The sequence below is a fragment of the Cynocephalus volans genome, chromosome 12, assembly GCF_027409185.1.
Source record: "Cynocephalus volans isolate mCynVol1 chromosome 12, mCynVol1.pri, whole genome shotgun sequence".
NCBI lineage: Eukaryota > Metazoa > Chordata > Mammalia > Dermoptera > Cynocephalidae > Cynocephalus > Cynocephalus volans.
The window spans coordinates 99,967,095-99,983,926 of record NC_084471.1 but is presented as its reverse complement, the minus strand read 5'-3'; the positions used below and the strand labels follow the sequence as shown (position 1 = coordinate 99,983,926).

Here is a 16,832-nt window from a genome sequence, read left to right as displayed (position 1 = left end):
CTGCTTCAAGCCTCACCTCAAGGTAAGAATTATTTCTACAACATCTCAGATACAGAGCTATCAAGATTCTGATGAAGGACCTTGTTCCCCTGATGGACAGTGAGAAAGTTCTTTCAAACAGTGGACTGAAATCTGTGTCAATACACCCTGCTCACCTTCATTCGTAGCTTGTCCATCATTCAAAAATAAATCTTTCTAATAGTTCTTCAAATATTTATACAAAGTTTCCATGGTTCCTAAGTCATGAGTTCAATCAAAAAAAGACATTAGCTTTTATTTTGGAAATATCAAGGAAAGTTCCAGGAAAGAGGCAAGCATAATGCCATATTTTAATAAGTGGAGAAAAGTGGGGAGATAGTCCAGATGGGAAGGCATTGCCTAAGTCAACATTCAGATCTGTGGTAGATTAGGTACAAGTTTACTTATGCTCCCTCCTAAACTACTAAAATGGTGTGTGGGGGGAAAAAAAAAAAAAAAGGTAACCATTGGTTGCTGGTTTGGTCCTTTCTATCTGGAAACTTACACCTTGAGTTTTGGAAAGTTCACAACTATGCTGGGAGGACGGGAGGAAAATTTTAAGATAGCAAAATCTTTATCTTCCGTCAAAGGAAGTCAACTTATGATGTCTAAAATTGAAAAATCAAGAAATAGTTTATCCCTAAGGACAAAGAAAAGAGTAGACAAGAGCAAAAAACTAATGTAAAATTTGTAAGTAGGAAAACAGACAGACCAGGGATAATGACACAGTAGCCTAGAGGAAGCTAAATGTTGCCAGTAAAGCCATTTAATTCAGAACTGCAAGGACCAGGTACTTTAAAATGGAACAAAGGTAAGAGTTATACAGCTGGGGCTGAAAGAGGAGTATTAATTGAAAATATACACAAGAAGTTATGCAGCTAAAGGATCTCCTCCGTTACTCAGGCAGAAAACTCAAGACATGTTTTCTGAAGAAGTAGTGCCATAAATAAGATGTCATAGGGGAATTACTTCAAAGTCTATTTTCTAATTGGTGAGGACCTCCCCAACACCCTTCAAGAACAGCAGGCAGCCTACTTTCATCCTATTGTAGAAGACTAGAAGACGTCCCTATAGGAAAAACAAAAACAAAATTTTAAAGTCTAAAGTACTCAAAAGAAAAGAATTTCGAACAGTGTCATCTGGGAGTCCCTCTGGAAAACAGCCAGGTTTCAATAAGAAACCAATAGTGTCACAAGTAGCAGCAATGCATAAGTCAGCAATTTTAGTGCCTCACACTATATATAAACAAACAACTAAGGATCATCAAATATTTAAAGAAAACTTCTACCTTTAAATTTGAAACTCAAGACAAGCAGAACAAAGGAACGTGGCAAAAAGGCACAATTAAAAGCAGAACAAATCAATAGTAATAATTTTTTTTTTTTAATTTTATTTTGCCGATGTACATTGTGGCTGATTATTGCTCCCCATCACCAAAACCTCCCTCCCTTCTCCCTCCCCCCCAACAATGTCCTTTCTGTTTGCTTGTCGTATCAACTTCCAATAATTGTGGTTGTTATATCTTCTCCCCCCCCCCGGTTTTTTTGTGTGTGTGTGTGTGAATTTATATATTAATTTTTTAGCTCCCACCAATAAGTGAGAACATGTGGTATTTCTCTTTCTGTGCCTGACTTGTTTCACTTAATATGATTCTCTCAAGGTCCATCCATGTTGATGCAAATGGCAGTATTTCATTCGTTTTTATAGCTGAGTAGTATTCCATTGTGTAGATGTACCACATTTTCCGTATCCACTCATCTGATGATGGGCATTTGGGCTGGTTCCAACTCTTGGCTATTGTAAAGAGTGCTGCGATAAACATTGGGGAACAGGTATACCTTCGACTTGATTTCCATTCCTCTGGGTATATTCCCAACAGTGGGATAGCTGGGTCGTATGGTAGATCTATCTGCAATTGTTTGAGGAACCTCCATACCATTTTACATAGAGGCTGCACCATTTTGCAGTCCCACCAACAATGTATGAGAGTTCCTTTTTCTCCGCACCCTCGCCAGCATTTATCGTTCAGAGTCTTTTGGATTTTAGCCATCCTAACTGGGGTTAGATGGTATCTCAGTGTGGTTTTGATTTGCATTTCCCAGATGCTGAGTGATGTTGAGCATTTTTTCATATGTCTGTTGCCCATTTGTATATCTTCCTTAGAGAAATGCCTACTTAGCTCTTTTGCCCATTTTTTAATTGGGTTTCCTGTTTTCTTCTTGTAAAGTTGTTTGAGTTCCTTATATATTCTGGATATTAATCCTTTGTCAGATGTATATTTTGCAAATATTTTCTCCCACTCAGTTGGTTGTCTTTTAACTCTTTTTTTTTTTGTTAATTTTATTTTGTCAATATACATTGTAGCTGATTATTACTCCCCATCACCAAAACCTCCCTCCCTTCTCCCTCCCCCTTCCCCCCCAACAACGTCCTTTCTGTTTGCTTGTTATATCAACTTCAAATAATTGTGGTTGTTATATCTTCTCCCCCCCCCCACGGTTTGTGTGTGTGTGTGTGTATGTGTGTGTGTGAATTTATATATTAATTTTTAGCTCCCTCCAATAAGTGAGAACATGTGGTATTTCTCTTTCTGTGCCTGACTTGTTTCACTTAAGATAATTCTCTCAAGGTCCATCCATGTTGTTGCAAATGGCAGTATTTCATTCGTTTTTATAGCTGAGTAGTATTCCATTGTGTAGATGTACCACATTTTCCGTATCCACTCATCTGATGATGGGCATTTGGGCTGATTCCAACTCTTGGCTATTGTAAAGAGTGCTGCGATGAACATTGGGGAACAGGTATACCTTCGACTTGATGATTTCCATTCCTCTGGGTATATTCCCAACAGTGGGATGGCTGGGTCGTATGGTAGATCTATCTGCAATTGTTTGAGGAACCTCCATACCATTTTCCATAGAGGCTGCACCATTTTGCAGTCCCACCAACAATGTATGAGAGTTCCTTTTTCTCCGCAGCCTCGCCAGCATTTATCGTTCATAGTCTTTTGGATTTTAGCCATCCTAACTGGGGTTAGATGGTATCTCAATGTGGTTTTGATTTGCATTTCCCGGATGCTGAGTGATGTTGAGCATTTTTTCATATGTCTGTTGGCCATTTGGATATCTTCCTTAGAGAAATGCCTATTTAGCTCTTTTGCCCATTTTTTAATTGGGTTGCTTGTTTTCTTCTTGTAAAGTTGTTTGAGTTCCTTATATATTCTGGATATTAATCCTTTGTCAGATGTATATTTTGCAAATATTTTCTCCCACTCTGTTGGTTGTCTTTTAACTCTTTTAATTGTTTCTTTTGCTGTGCAGAAGCTTTTTAGTTTGATATAATCCCATTTGTTTATTTTTCCTTTGGTTGCCCGTGCTTTTGGGGTCGTATTCATGAAGTCTGTGCCCAGTCCTATTTCCTGAAGTGTTTCTCCTGTTTTCTTTAAGAAGTTTTATTGTCTCAGGGTGTATATTTAAATCCTTAATCCATTGTGAGTTGATTTTAGTATATGGTGAGAGGTATGGATCTAGTTTCATTCTCCTGCATATGGATATCCAGTTATCCCAGCACCATTTGCTGCAGAGGCAGTCCCTTCACCAGTGAATAGGCTTGGTGCCTTTGTCAAAGATCAGCTGGCAGTAAGTGTGTGGGTTGATTTCTGGATTCTCTATTCTATTCCATTGGTCAGTGTGTCTGTTTTTATGCCAGTACCATACTGTTTTGGTCATTATAGCTTTGTAGTATAGCTTAAAGTCAGGTAGTGTTATGCCTCCAGCTTTATTTTTTTTGCTGAGCATTGCTTTGGCAATGCGTGGTCTTTTATTGTTCCATATAAATGTCTGGATAGTTTTTTCCATTTCTGAGAAAAATGTCTTTGGAATTTTGATGGGGATTGCATTGAATTTGTATATCACTTTGGGTAGTATGGACATTTTCACTATGTTGATTCTTCCAATCCAAGAGCATGGGATATCTTTCCATCTTTTTGTATCCTCTCTAATTTCTCTCAGCAGTGGTTTGTAGTTCTCATTATAGAGATTTTTCACCTCCTTGGTTAACTCAATTCCTAAGTACTTTATTTTTTTGGTGGCTATTGTAAATGGACAGGCTTTCTTGATTTCTCGTTCTGCATGTTCACTATTGGAGAAAAGAAATGCTACTGATTTTTGTCTGTTGATTTTGTATCCTGCTACTGTACTGAAATCATTTATCAATTCCAACAGTTTTTTTGTAGAGGTTTTAGGCTGTTCGATATATAGGATCAAGTCATCTGCAAACAGGGACAGTTTGACTTCATCTTATCCAATCTGGATGCCCTTTACTTCCTTCTCTTCTCTGACTGCTATGGCTAGTACTTCCAAAACTATGTTGAATAGGAGTGGCGAGAGTGGGCATCCTTGTCTAGTTCCTGTTCTTAAAAGAAAAGCTTTCAGCTTTTCCCCATTCAGGATGATATTGGCAGTACGTTTGGCATATATGGCTTTAATTATGTTGAGATATTTTCCCTCTATACCTAACTTATAGAGGGTCTTTGTCATGAATGAGTGCTGAACTTTATCAAATGCTTTTTCAGCATCTATAGATATGATCATATGGTCCTTGTGTTTGAGTTTATTAATATGGTGTATCACATTTATTGATTTGCGTATGTTGAACCAACCTTGCATCCCTGGGATGAATCCCACTTGATCGTGATGAATAATTTTTCGTATGTGTTGCTGTATTCTGTTTGCTAGTATTTTAGTGAGGATTTTTGCATCTATATTCATCAAGGATATCGGCCTGTAGTTTTCTTTTTTGGTTATATCTTTACCTGGTTTTGGTATTAGGATGATGTTTGCTTCATAGAATGAGTTTGGGAGATTTGCGTCCGTTTCAATCTTTTGGAATAGTTTGTAAAGAATCGGTGTCAATTCCTCTTTGAATGTTTGGGAAAATTCTGCTGTGAATCCATCTGGTCCTGGGCTTTTCTTTGTTGGGAGCCTTCTGATAACAGCTTCAATCTCCTTTATTGTTATTGGTCTGTTCAAATTTTCTACGTCTTTATGGTTCAGTTTTGGGAGCTTGTGTGTGTCCAGAAATTTATCCATTTCCTCCAGATTTTCAAATTTGTCGGCGTATAGTTGTTTATAGTAGTCTCAAATGATTCCTTGTATTTCAGATGAATCAGTTGTAATATCGCCTTTTTCATTTCTAATTTTTGTTATTTGAGTCTTCTCTCTTCTTTTTTTTGTTAGCCATGCTAATGGTTTGTCAATTTTATTTATCTTTTCAAAAAACCAACTTTTTGATTCATTGATCTTTTGAACTGCTTTTTGGTTTTCAATTTCATTCAGTTCTGCTCTGATCTTAATGATTTCTTTCCGTCTGCTAACTTTAGGTTTGATTGTTCTTGTTTTTCTAGTTCTTTAAGGTGAAGTGTTAGGTTGTTTACTTGCCAACTTTCTATTCTTCTGAGGTGAGCATTTAATGCAATAAATTTTCCCCTCAATACTGCTTTTGCAGTATCCCACAGGTTTTGGTATGATGTATCATTGTTTTCATTGGTTTCAATAAATTTTTTGATTTCCTGCTTGATTTCTTCTTGGACCCATATGTCATTAAGTAGAATGCTGTTTAATTTCCATGTGTTTGTATAGTTTCCAGAGTTTCGTTTGTTATTAATTTCTAGTTTTAATCCATTGTGGTCTGAGAAGATACATGGGATAATTCCAACTTTTTTGAATTTGTTGACACTTGATTTGTGACCTAATATGTGATCTATCCTGGAGAATGATCCATGTGCTGATGAGAAAAATGAATATTCTGAGGTTGTTGGGTGGAATGTTCTGTAGATATTTGCCAATTCCAATTGGTCTAGAGTCTTGTTTAGATCTTGTGTTTCTCTACTGATTCTTTGCCTAGATGATCTGTCTAATATTGACAGTGGGGTGTTCAGGTCCCCTGCAATTATGGTATTAGTGTCTATTTCCTTCTTTAGGTCTAATAGAGTTTGTTTTATAAATCTGGCTGCTCCAACATTGGGTGCGTACATATTTATGATTGTTATGTCTTCTTGATGGATCAGTCCTTTTATCATTAAGTAGTGTCCCTCATTGTCTCTTTTTATGGTTTTTAGTTTAAAGTCTATTTTGTCAGATATAAGAATAGCTACTCCAGCTCGTTTTTCTTTTCTGTTTGCATGGTAAATCTTTTTCCATCCTTTCACTCTTAGTCTGCGTGAATCTTTATGGGTGAGGTGAGTCTCTTGTAGGCAGCACATATTTGGGTCCTGCTTTTTGATCCAGTCAGCCAGTCTGTGTCTTTTAATTGGGGAATTTAAGCCTTTTACATTAAGAGTTGTTATTGAAAGGTGTTGATTTATTCCTAGCATTTTATTGGTTGTTTGGTTGTCTTAGGTGTCTTTTGTTCCTTGCTTTCTGATTTACTGTTTAGTTTCTGTGTTTGTTGGTTCCTTAGGTTGTAGATTGTGTTTTTGTTAGCTAGTTTTCTCTTCATGAATGCCATTTTTATTATACTAGTGGGTTTTGATTTTTCTTGGGTTTTTATGGCAGTGGTAGTTATTTTTCAGGAACCAAACCCAGTACTCCCTTGAGGATTTCTTGTAAGGGTGGTCGTGTGGTAGTGAACTCCCACAGTTTTTGTTTGTCTGAGAAATATACTATTTGCCCTTCATTTCGGAAGGATAGCCTTGCAGGGTAGAGTATTCTTGGCTGGCGATCTTTGTCTTTTAGTATTTTGAAAATATCCCATTCCTTTCTAGCTTTTAGGGTTTGTGATGAAAAGTCTGATGTTAACCTGATTGGGGCTCCCTTATAGGTGATTTGACGCTTCTCTCTTGCAGCTTTGAAGATTCTCTCTTTGTCTCTGAGTTTTGCCAATTTGACTATGACATGTCTTGGAGAAGGTCTTTTTGGGTTGAATACATTTGGAGATCGTTTAGCTTCTTGGATCTGAAGATCTGTGATTTTTCCTATACCTGGGAAGTTTTCTGCCACTATTTTGTTGAATATGTTTTCAATGGAATCTCCATTTTCCTCCCCTTCTGGAATACCCATGACTCGGATATTTGAGCGCTTAAGGTTGTCTGATATCTCTCTCAGATTTTCTTCAATGTCCTTGATTCTTTTTTCTTTCTTTTTGTCTGCTTGTGTTATTTCAAACAGCCCATCTTCAAGTTCAGAGGTTCTCTCTTCAACTTCGACAAGCCTGCTGGTTAAACTCTCCGTTGTGTTTTTTATTTTGTTGAATAACTTCTTCAGTTCAGCAAGTTCTGCTACATTTTTTTTCAGGACATTGATTTCCTTGTACATTTCCTCTTTCACATCCTGTATACTTTTCCTCATTTCATCATGATGTCTAGCTGAGTTTTCTTGTATCTCATTCAGTTTCCTTAGAATTATCACTCGAAATTCCTTGTCAGTTATTTCAAGGGCTTCTTGTTCTATAGGATCTAGAGTATGAGATTTATTAACTTTTGGTGGTGTACTTTCTTGATTTTTTGTATTTCTGGTATCTTTTTTTTGGTGTTTATTCATTGTGGCAGGGGGTTTCACAGTCCACCGGTTTGAGACTAATGACTAACTAGGATGTTGCTGTGGTTGCCAATTTCGTATGGCTCCCTCCGTGACTGCTCAGTTGGCCTCTAGTGCTTTGTGTGTGTGGTTGCCTCGGGTCTTGGGCTTCTCCGGGGAGCCACCTTTCTGGTCAGCTTGGACTCTGCTGGGCTGGTGGATCACGTACCACAGGGTGTGTGATCTCTGTTGAGCTTTCACTTCCTGTGCAGGACTTCTCCCTCTTCCGTGTGCTCTGGCCCCGGCTGTTAGATCGTGTAGTGGCGACCCCACCGGGTCTGTGGTTTCTGTCGAGTCTCCGCCTCCCTGGCCGCACATCTCCCCACTCTGTGCGCACTGTGCTGGGCTGGGGCGTGTCTTCTGCACCCCTCGTCTATCAGCTGGCCCTTCAAGACCCTGCTCGGCACCGCCTCGCCCAGGAAGTCTACCAGGTTTCTGCTAGGCACAGACGACCGGTCGCTCTGGGTGCCTTTGTAGCACTATGTAGATCTTTCTCGGGTCTTGTTCACCTTTGTATCCCCCCGGTATAAACCGAGTCTAGCGCCCACCTGCAGCCTGCTCTCCGGCAGGCTCAAGCAGACCTGGGGACTCTCCTACCACACTATTCCCAACCAGAAATTCGTTAGGCTTTTTTCCAAACTGGTGGCCGCAGAGATGGTGTCTGCTTCCCAGTGACAGGGGGTTTACCTGGGGCCGGAGTCCAGGGTGTGGTGGAGTGACAGTCGGCCCGCCCGTACTTCCTTGCCCTCCCGACACTGGCCGGGGACGCCCCCCGCCACCAGCCCCGCCAGAGAACCGCGGAGGGAGTGGGAGGGGAGGCCGGCCCGCAGGCTCCGGAAAGCCCCGTGCCGGGCCTAGCAAGTGGGAGGGCTCAGTGATGGCCGAGCTGGGCGGGGCTGCCCGCACCTGGGAAAATTGAGGCAGCACCAGGGCGGTGAATGGCCTGGTGGTGCAGGCGGGAGCCTGGTGGGCATCCACCGCCTGAACAGAGCTGTGCCAGGGGTCACTCACAGTGCTGTGCCAGGTCGGGCGCTCACTCTGTCTCTGGTTTGTTGCCTTCCCCGTTCTCGCCGCTGCCGCCTCGGGCTGTTCAGTCGCGGCGCGGCTCAGGCGCTCCCAGGAATCTTCTTTAATGCTGGCCTGAAACCTCGAATCCTGAATAGGGCAGCTGGCCGCGTTCAGCGCGGCCCCGGCCTCCGGGATCCTGGCTGCATCCACAGCAGCCCTGGCGCCGTGTTCCCTGTTTCGAGACTCGCTTTTGCAGCTAAGAGACAGTTCTTTTCCTGCTCCACACTTCAAAGCTGTTGCCTATAAGTGAGGCAGCCTCTCCTGCCGGGGGCAAAGTGGCAGTCACCCCCCACAACCGGCCAGCAGCAGCGGTCCTCCCTTAAGAGATAGCAAGAGGAAGGTCCACAAGTTTCCCAGCTGCCTGAGGCCCAGTGGCCGCCTTTTCCACCTCAGCTACTCCACGCCAGCCGCCGCAGCCGCCGCCATCTTGAAAAAGCCCTCAATAGCAATAATAAACTTAAAGAACAGGATGCTTTTGAGTGGGCAGAGCATTCCAAAAACAGAAAAGAGCCCTTGGAAATTAAAACCATGACACCTGGATTTTTTTTTTTTTTTTAGTTTAACAGGAGAGTTGGAAGATAAATTTGAGAAGCTCTCCCAGAAAGCAGAAAAAAAGACAGAGATGGACAAGAGCAGACAAAAATAAATTTACAGTCAAGAAGATCCAGTTCGAGAATGAGAAGGAAAGAAGGAAAGTAGGAAGGAAGAAAGGAAGGAAGCAAGGAAGGAAGGGAGGGAGGGAAGAGAAGGTAAAGGACCCATCTAGTAACCAGTGCAAGGAATGAAACAAACAGAAAGGAAGGAAGGAAGGGATCACACAAAGGCACATTATCAAATTCTAGAACACTGGGGGAAAAAGAGAAGATGTTAAAAGCTTCTAGAGGGAAGATAAAGGACCACATATGAAGAGTCAGCAATCACAATGACATCAAACTTCCCAACGACATGAGATGCTCAGACACTGGAGCTCTACCTTCAAAATTCTGAGAGAAATAGCTATAACACACAAAAATAACCAAATCATCAACCAAGTGAGGAGAAAAAAAATATCAAACTAGATCAAGAATTTTAACCTCCTATTCGCCCCCATTCAAGAAGCTACTAGAAGATGGTCTATATCAAGAAAAGGGAATTAACCAGAAGAAATGGAGTCCAGAAAACAGCAGGTTCAGCACCAAGGAGATGGGCAAGTGCATTCCCAGGATGATGGAGAAAGGAAGTTGACCTAGAAAGCAAGGAAATCCAGATTGAAGCAAGATGATAAAGAAATCTGGGAGGTATGCTTTCAACTGAAAAGTAAAAAAGATGAATTGCTTGATACATCTGCATGTATTAAACCTATTTACATTAGACAAGTATTAACTACAGGGAGAAAAAAGTTATAGAAGAGAATATAGCTAATGATAATATTTTCATAGCCATAAATAATAAAGTATGGATTTAAAAATTATGGCACTGGTTGCTGGTTTGGTTCTTTCTATCTGGAAACTTACACCTTGAGTTTTGGAAAGTTCACAACTATGCTGGGAGGACAGGAGGAAAATTCATATGACTATTTTGGAGATATATGGTTTAAGATAACAAAATCTTTACCTTCCGTCAAAGGAAGTCAACTTACGATGTCTAAAATTGAAAAATCAAGAAATAGGAGTTTTAAGCAATATACTTTAAGATAAGTGAAAGAAGATGCCTCTGAGAATGGGAACTGATAGGAGGAAGGAACAGAGCAGCAGACTTGCTTTTCGTTATAAGCCAGGTAGAACCATTTGATTTCCAGAAATATTTACATGTATTACTTTAATGAAAATTAAAATTCAATTTAAAACACTAAAAAAAGATATAGTTAGTGGTAATGGAAGGATGGTCTCAAGTGGGCAAGTGGGAAAAAAAGAAGTCAGCAGTGTCACTGCAGGACCCCAGACATGGTAAGGACCTGATCTACTTTGATGGGAGTGAGAAAGGGAGTATAAGTAAAACAACGGAACAAGGAAAAGACATGCTTATTTATCCAACAAACCAAACGACTATGAAAGGCTCTGTGGGTAGCTAAAATATGAAACAGAAAAAGATCCCATGATAAAAGCACATGATTATCTGTGAATATATAAGGAAGAAGAAAAAAAAAATCAACACTAACCTTTTTCAGAGTACAGAAAGAGAGGAAACATTTCTTTTGAAGAGGCCAGTATAACCTTGATGGCAAAACCTGAACAAATACTTCATAAGAAAGGAAAATTAAAGAGTAATCTTTCTCATGAGCATAGGTGAAAAAAATCTTAAAACAAAAACTCAGCAAATCAAATTCAGCAATGTATAAAAAGAATAACATACCATGCTAAGTTTGATTTATTCCAGCAAACTAGCAAAAGAGGGAAATTCCTTAATCTGATAAAGGTTATCTACAGAAAAATCATAGGGAACATAACATCTAATCACAAAGTACTAAATGCTTCCCCCAAGATCAAGAAAAAACAAAAACAGAGACAAAGACTCTATTATTATTCTATTTAACACTGTAGTGGAAGTCCCAGCCAGTGTAATAAGGCAAAAAGGAAAAAGGACTGAAAAGGAAGAAATAAAACTCTCATTATTTGCAGAAACATGATTCTGTTATGAAAACCCTAAAGATTAGTTAATTTAGCAAGGTCGCTGGGTACAAGCCCAATATGCCAGATGGGGGAAAAACGCAACTCTGTTTCTATATTCCAGCCACATTTAGAAAATGAAATATTAAAAATTTAGAATACTTTTTACCACTAACATTCCAAAGCACCAAATACCAAGGAATAATGACACTAATGAAAGACAGGCAAGATCTCCACAATAAAAATTATAAAACACTGAGCAAAATTAAAGATCTAAATAAATTAAAGTATATACTATGTTCATGGTTTGAAAGACTAATATTATAAAAATAAAAATTCTCTCTAAATCAATCTATCAATTTAATACAAACACAATGAGCATCCTAGTAGGCTTTTTTTGGGGGGGAATGGAAACTCTGAAGCTGATTCTACAATGTATATGGAAATTGCAAAGGGTCAACAATAGCCATCATAATCTTGAAGAAATATTAAAGATGTAGATAAACCTATTACAAAGTTATAATAATTAAGACAGTATAGTATCATGTAAGTAAAAGGCAAAGTGACCAAGGGAACATCAGAGTCCAGAAACAAACACAAATATAGTCACCTCATTTATGACAAAGGCAACCCTAGAAAGCAGTGGGGATAGGATGGTCTTTCCAATAAATAATGCTGAATCAAACAGTAATGTGGAAAAAAAATAAGTTTTAACACCTGCTTCATGCTATACACAAAAATAAATTCCAGATGGATTAAAAATTTAAACAAGAAGTTAAAAATAAAAACTTCAGAAGGAGCGCCAGTTAGCTCAGGTGGTTAGAGCATGGTGCTGATAACACCAAGGCCCAGGCTTCAATCCCTGTACCTGCCAGCTGCAAAATAAATAAATAAATAAAAGAAATTTTAGGGGGGGGGAACTCATAGGAAAATATCTTTGTGACTTTGCAGCAAAGATTTCTTAAACAGAACATAAAAGATGCTAACAATGAAGGGAAAATTAATAAACTGCACTACATTATTGATCTGAAGATACCACTGGGAGAGTAAAAAAGGTAAACCACAAACCTGGAAATTTATGCAACACTTACTTTTGACAAAGGATTCATATCTAGAATGAATAAAGAATTCTTACGCATCAAGAGGCTTTTAAGATAACACTCATTTTAATCTTATAAAAACTGCTCTAGAGATTAGCAAACTAGGGAATATTCCCCAACATATTTAAGAAGTTAATATAACTCCAATACCAAAACTAAAGACAGCTTAAGAATGGTAAATTATAAGCTAATCTCCCCAGTAAGCCAATTTCAGCAATGCATTTTTAAAATGCACCATAAACAAGTTGGATTTAATTCAGGAAAAATGCATGGTAATGGCATAGGTTAATAGATCTATGCAACAGAACAGATTCACGCAATAGGACTCAGACTCAAGTATGTATAAGAATGTCACATATAACAAAAATGGTATCTCAAAACAATAGAAAAGATGCATTATTTAGTTAATTGTGTTGAAAAACTGATTCAACATTACATGGACAAAAAAGCTGGGTTCCTCATCTCATACCAGAAGCAAAAGACGACTAATGAATCTGCAAGTAAAGTACATGGTCACTACAGAGAAAACTATAAAAATGTACTAAAAAGTATTAAACAAGACCAAAATTAAAATGACTCCACAGTCAGGGATAAAAAGACTGAATTTCTTAAACATGCTAATTTTCCTCTGAATACATACAGAATTTCTAGAGATCAGAAAAAGAAATATGTGCAGAGGCTATGAAAAACAATTCACAGAAGAAACATGAATGACCAATAAATGTAGAAAAGATTTTGTCCAACTTCACCAGCAAACAGGGAAATAAAAATGTGATTAATAAGATATTATCTTTTAAACTACTGGACCAGTAAAAATCTAGAAGTCTGTCAATACTAAATGCTGGAGTGGCAACTCTCATACTGCTGATGCGGTAAATGAGACTTTAAATTGGTATAATCACTTTGGAGAGCAATATGGATATATCTAGTTAAGCTGAATATATACACACCATATTACATAGCAATTCCACTACTAGTTTTAGGCCACAAAGAAATGTTGAAATGTGTGCACAAGAACACTCCCAGCAGCACTGTTTTTAATTGCAAATAACTAGAAACAGCAGTTTAGATAGATAGTAGAATAGAGAAATTATATAACAGTCATATAATAAAATACTATTTAGCATTAAAAATAAATGACAGTTGTGAATCAACATGAATCTTCTCAAAACCATGCTATTTCTGAAAAAAGCATGCTACAAAAGAATACATACTATTTATATTAAGTTTATAAAGTGAAATAAATACACATGTACACACCCAAAAACATGCATGGCAAAAAAAATCAAAAGTTACCTCTGGGAAAGACAGGTAGACTAGAATAGAATTGCAGAAGGTACACAAAGGCTTCAAAATTATCTCTAAAGTTTTATTTCAAAGGAAGTAAAGAGAAGGAAAGGACCTAAAGCAAATATGGCCAAACACTATAAGATTTCACAAAGTTGGATGGCAGGTATTCTATACTTTCTGTATGTTTGAACCATTTCATAATTAGGGGTGAAAAAAAAAACATGCACAGAAAAAAATGGAAGTTAACTCACTAAAGTGTTATTAATAATGTTTCAGATAATGTTTTTCTTTTATCTTCTAAGCTTTCTTTAATGAACACGTGTAACTTTAAAAACAAAAAATAAACATCATAAATGAAGAGAAAGAAAAGGAATGGAGGGGGAAAACTCATCTCCAATACTAAAAAGAGTTAAAACACTGACATTAATAATTATTGTACAAATTAGAGATGATATAACAGATACAGGTGATCAGATAAGGAAAGAATATACAGTGCCAGGCATGTCAGTGCACACAGATCTACCTTACTCTCATTTTAAATGACTGTAAGTCCATATACTGAGATACTAGAATGTATTTCTCCATGAAAGAGTATCACAAATAATGCTCAGTAAATACCCTTGTACCCTTGGTTATTTCTGTAAGACAGCTATCAAAAAAGGGAAGTTGCCAGATCAAAGGGAATGCATATTTTAAATTTTGATAATTACTGGCAAACTGCTCCCCATAAAGGTTCTACCAATTTCCAATTTCACCAAGGCACAGGAGAACATGTCATTTTCTACCATTCTGGCTAATGTTGGGTTTTTAATGAACTTTAACATATTTTTGCCACTCAGAGACACAAATAAATAGTGTGTTACTTCAATTTCATTCCCTTGACTATGAGTGAGGACAAAGTATTTGGATATCAGAAATTGGGGGTAGGGGAGGTAACTATGATTACAGACTGCAAAGAAATGAGAAAATAAAAGTGTGTCTTAAGACCAACAAATGATTTAATCTGCTTAGAATATTAAGAATGTAAAGGTCATGATGAATTTGTGAAAGGCAAATACCAATTCATAACAATTTAAATGTACAACTAGACTTTTTGCCTGCAGATTATGAGAATACCCTGAAGATTTTTTAAGTGAAGTTGTGACATTAGAAACCATGCTTCAGAAAATTAATTTAGGAGCCATGCGTAAACTTTTATGGGGAAAAAATCATCAGGGAAAAGACCAAACAGGCTAGAATTCAGGCCAAAGATGATGAGAACACTAACTAGAGCAGAAGAATTAGGAAAGGAGAAGAGACACATTAGAAGTATATTATTTACAGAGCCAAGATCAAGAAAACTGGCAAGTAATTAGAAAACAGAGGGAGTAATTATGTTGATGGTTGAAAAAAAAGCTCCTTGCCCAATCAACCTGATACTGACTACATTTAGTGAATAAAAGTGTAAAGAAATATGCACAAAAATAATATAATGCAAGAAAAATACAAATGCTATTGGTAAACCATACCAAAAATTCAAAAAATAAGGAAACACATTTCTTGGGTACCTGAGAGATCACTGCTTTCAATTCGCCGGAGATCTGAATCAGCCCAAAAGAGCTTGCCCAACCTGCTATCAAGAGCTAAAGCAACTGGTTTACTTAAGCCGCTGAAAAAGAGGACCTCTCGCTCCGTTCCATCCAAAGCAGCCCGCTCAATTTTGGGAGACCTTTCCTGAAGATTGGTAAAATACATATACCTGAAGAGGAAGGAGGAAACAATAAATTACTGAAGAAACCATAAAAAATGATAATATTCTTGATGATTAAGACAAATGGAGGTAGTAATATCTTTAAACCTTATTTTTAAATGTTTTAAAATAAACTTTTTAAATATGTCACAAGATACTTTTACTACTTTCAACAATAGTAGTAACAAAGGATACACAGAAGTTCTTAGGAAGCTAACATTCAGAGAATAATAAAACAGTATCACACAGGCGTACAATATGCTTTCAGAATAACACAATAAATTAAAGATCAGTGGCTAGAGAAACCGGGACACAAATTTCTAAATTCTTTTTCCAATTAGCCCATTTGATAATTAAAAATTAAGTCATATATGAATCATTTCTTATATTTAACTTATAGCTCTCATCCCTTTCCTGTAACTCTTTTGAAGTAAGCTACTTTTCCTTAGGAATTCCTTATTCATTCAGATGCAGTTAAGTACTGAATATTTATTAAATGCAAAATTCTGTATTAAATTAAAGAAGACATGTTAGTTCTTGTCATACAGGAACTTAAAACTAAAAAAACAGTTAAGTGTAAGGTAAATTGGAAAGGACAAGTGTAAATAGAAAAGGTAAAGTGTAAATAGAGAGGCACAGATATAGAATGCTGAATATTCAGGAGAAGGGAAAATCACATCTGGCTGGGAGTGGGGTGTATCAAGGAAAACTACATGGAGGACGTGGCAGTTTAAATGGCCCTGGAGGTACAGGTGAAATTTAAAACTAAAGCAATAGTGAACAAAGAAGGAAACTCTAGGCTGTAAAATCAGAAAAAATACAAGAAAGCTGTAAGAAAATATAGGGGCAAGTGGATGGAGAATATTGAGTTGCTCACTGGAACACAGGACACTTAAAGGTAATAAATAATTGGCTGAAAAGGAAGGTTGAGGAGGGTCTAGATGTCAAGATATCTGAATGCCACTTGAGTAACTTACCCTTTCTCTGGGTTTACCACAATGGCTCGAGGCCTGTCTTGCTCGCCTTTTAGCACCACTCCAATTGATCTCCCATCTAATCTTGTCACGTTAATGACATTGGTAGCCTCACAAGTCCAGTAGATGTAGCGGCTATAAATATCGATGCTGAGGTCATAGGGTTGTATTTCTAGGTTCTGATTCGGAACTGAGCTCACAACCACGGTAAAGCCCTAGGGAAAGAAAAAGACACACACAGAAAATTAGATTCCTAATGAAAGTCCAGAGGCAATCACTCACAACGCTTACACCTATGTGGTCATACACCTGAGAAGGGTCTCTCAAGTCTTAAGGAGCATTTCTCACTGACATTTTTTATGGGTAATGCACTTCTTTGTTAACATGCATCGCAAATGTTCCCTTGGGATATCATGACTTGAGGCAGAAGAGAGAGCTGAGGACAGATTAGTTGCTCTGAGAACCTGATGATGACTTGATTAGAGATGGAAGTG

General features: G+C 37.9%; 1 protein-coding gene across 2 annotated transcripts in view; it reads right to left on the bottom strand.

The window, feature by feature from the left end:
• LRP6 (LDL receptor related protein 6) overlaps positions 1-16,832 on the bottom strand; it is a 160,552-nt gene that overhangs the window by 18,652 nt on the left and 125,068 nt on the right. For both annotated transcript variants that reach the window (XM_063074658.1, XM_063074659.1), the window contains exons 14-15: positions 16,342-16,553; positions 15,183-15,373 (exon numbers count right to left, since the gene is read on the bottom strand). In XM_063074658.1, the coding sequence (XP_062930728.1) occupies positions 15,183-15,373; positions 16,342-16,553 (403 nt within the window). The remainder of the gene's footprint in view (positions 1-15,182; positions 15,374-16,341; positions 16,554-16,832) is intronic.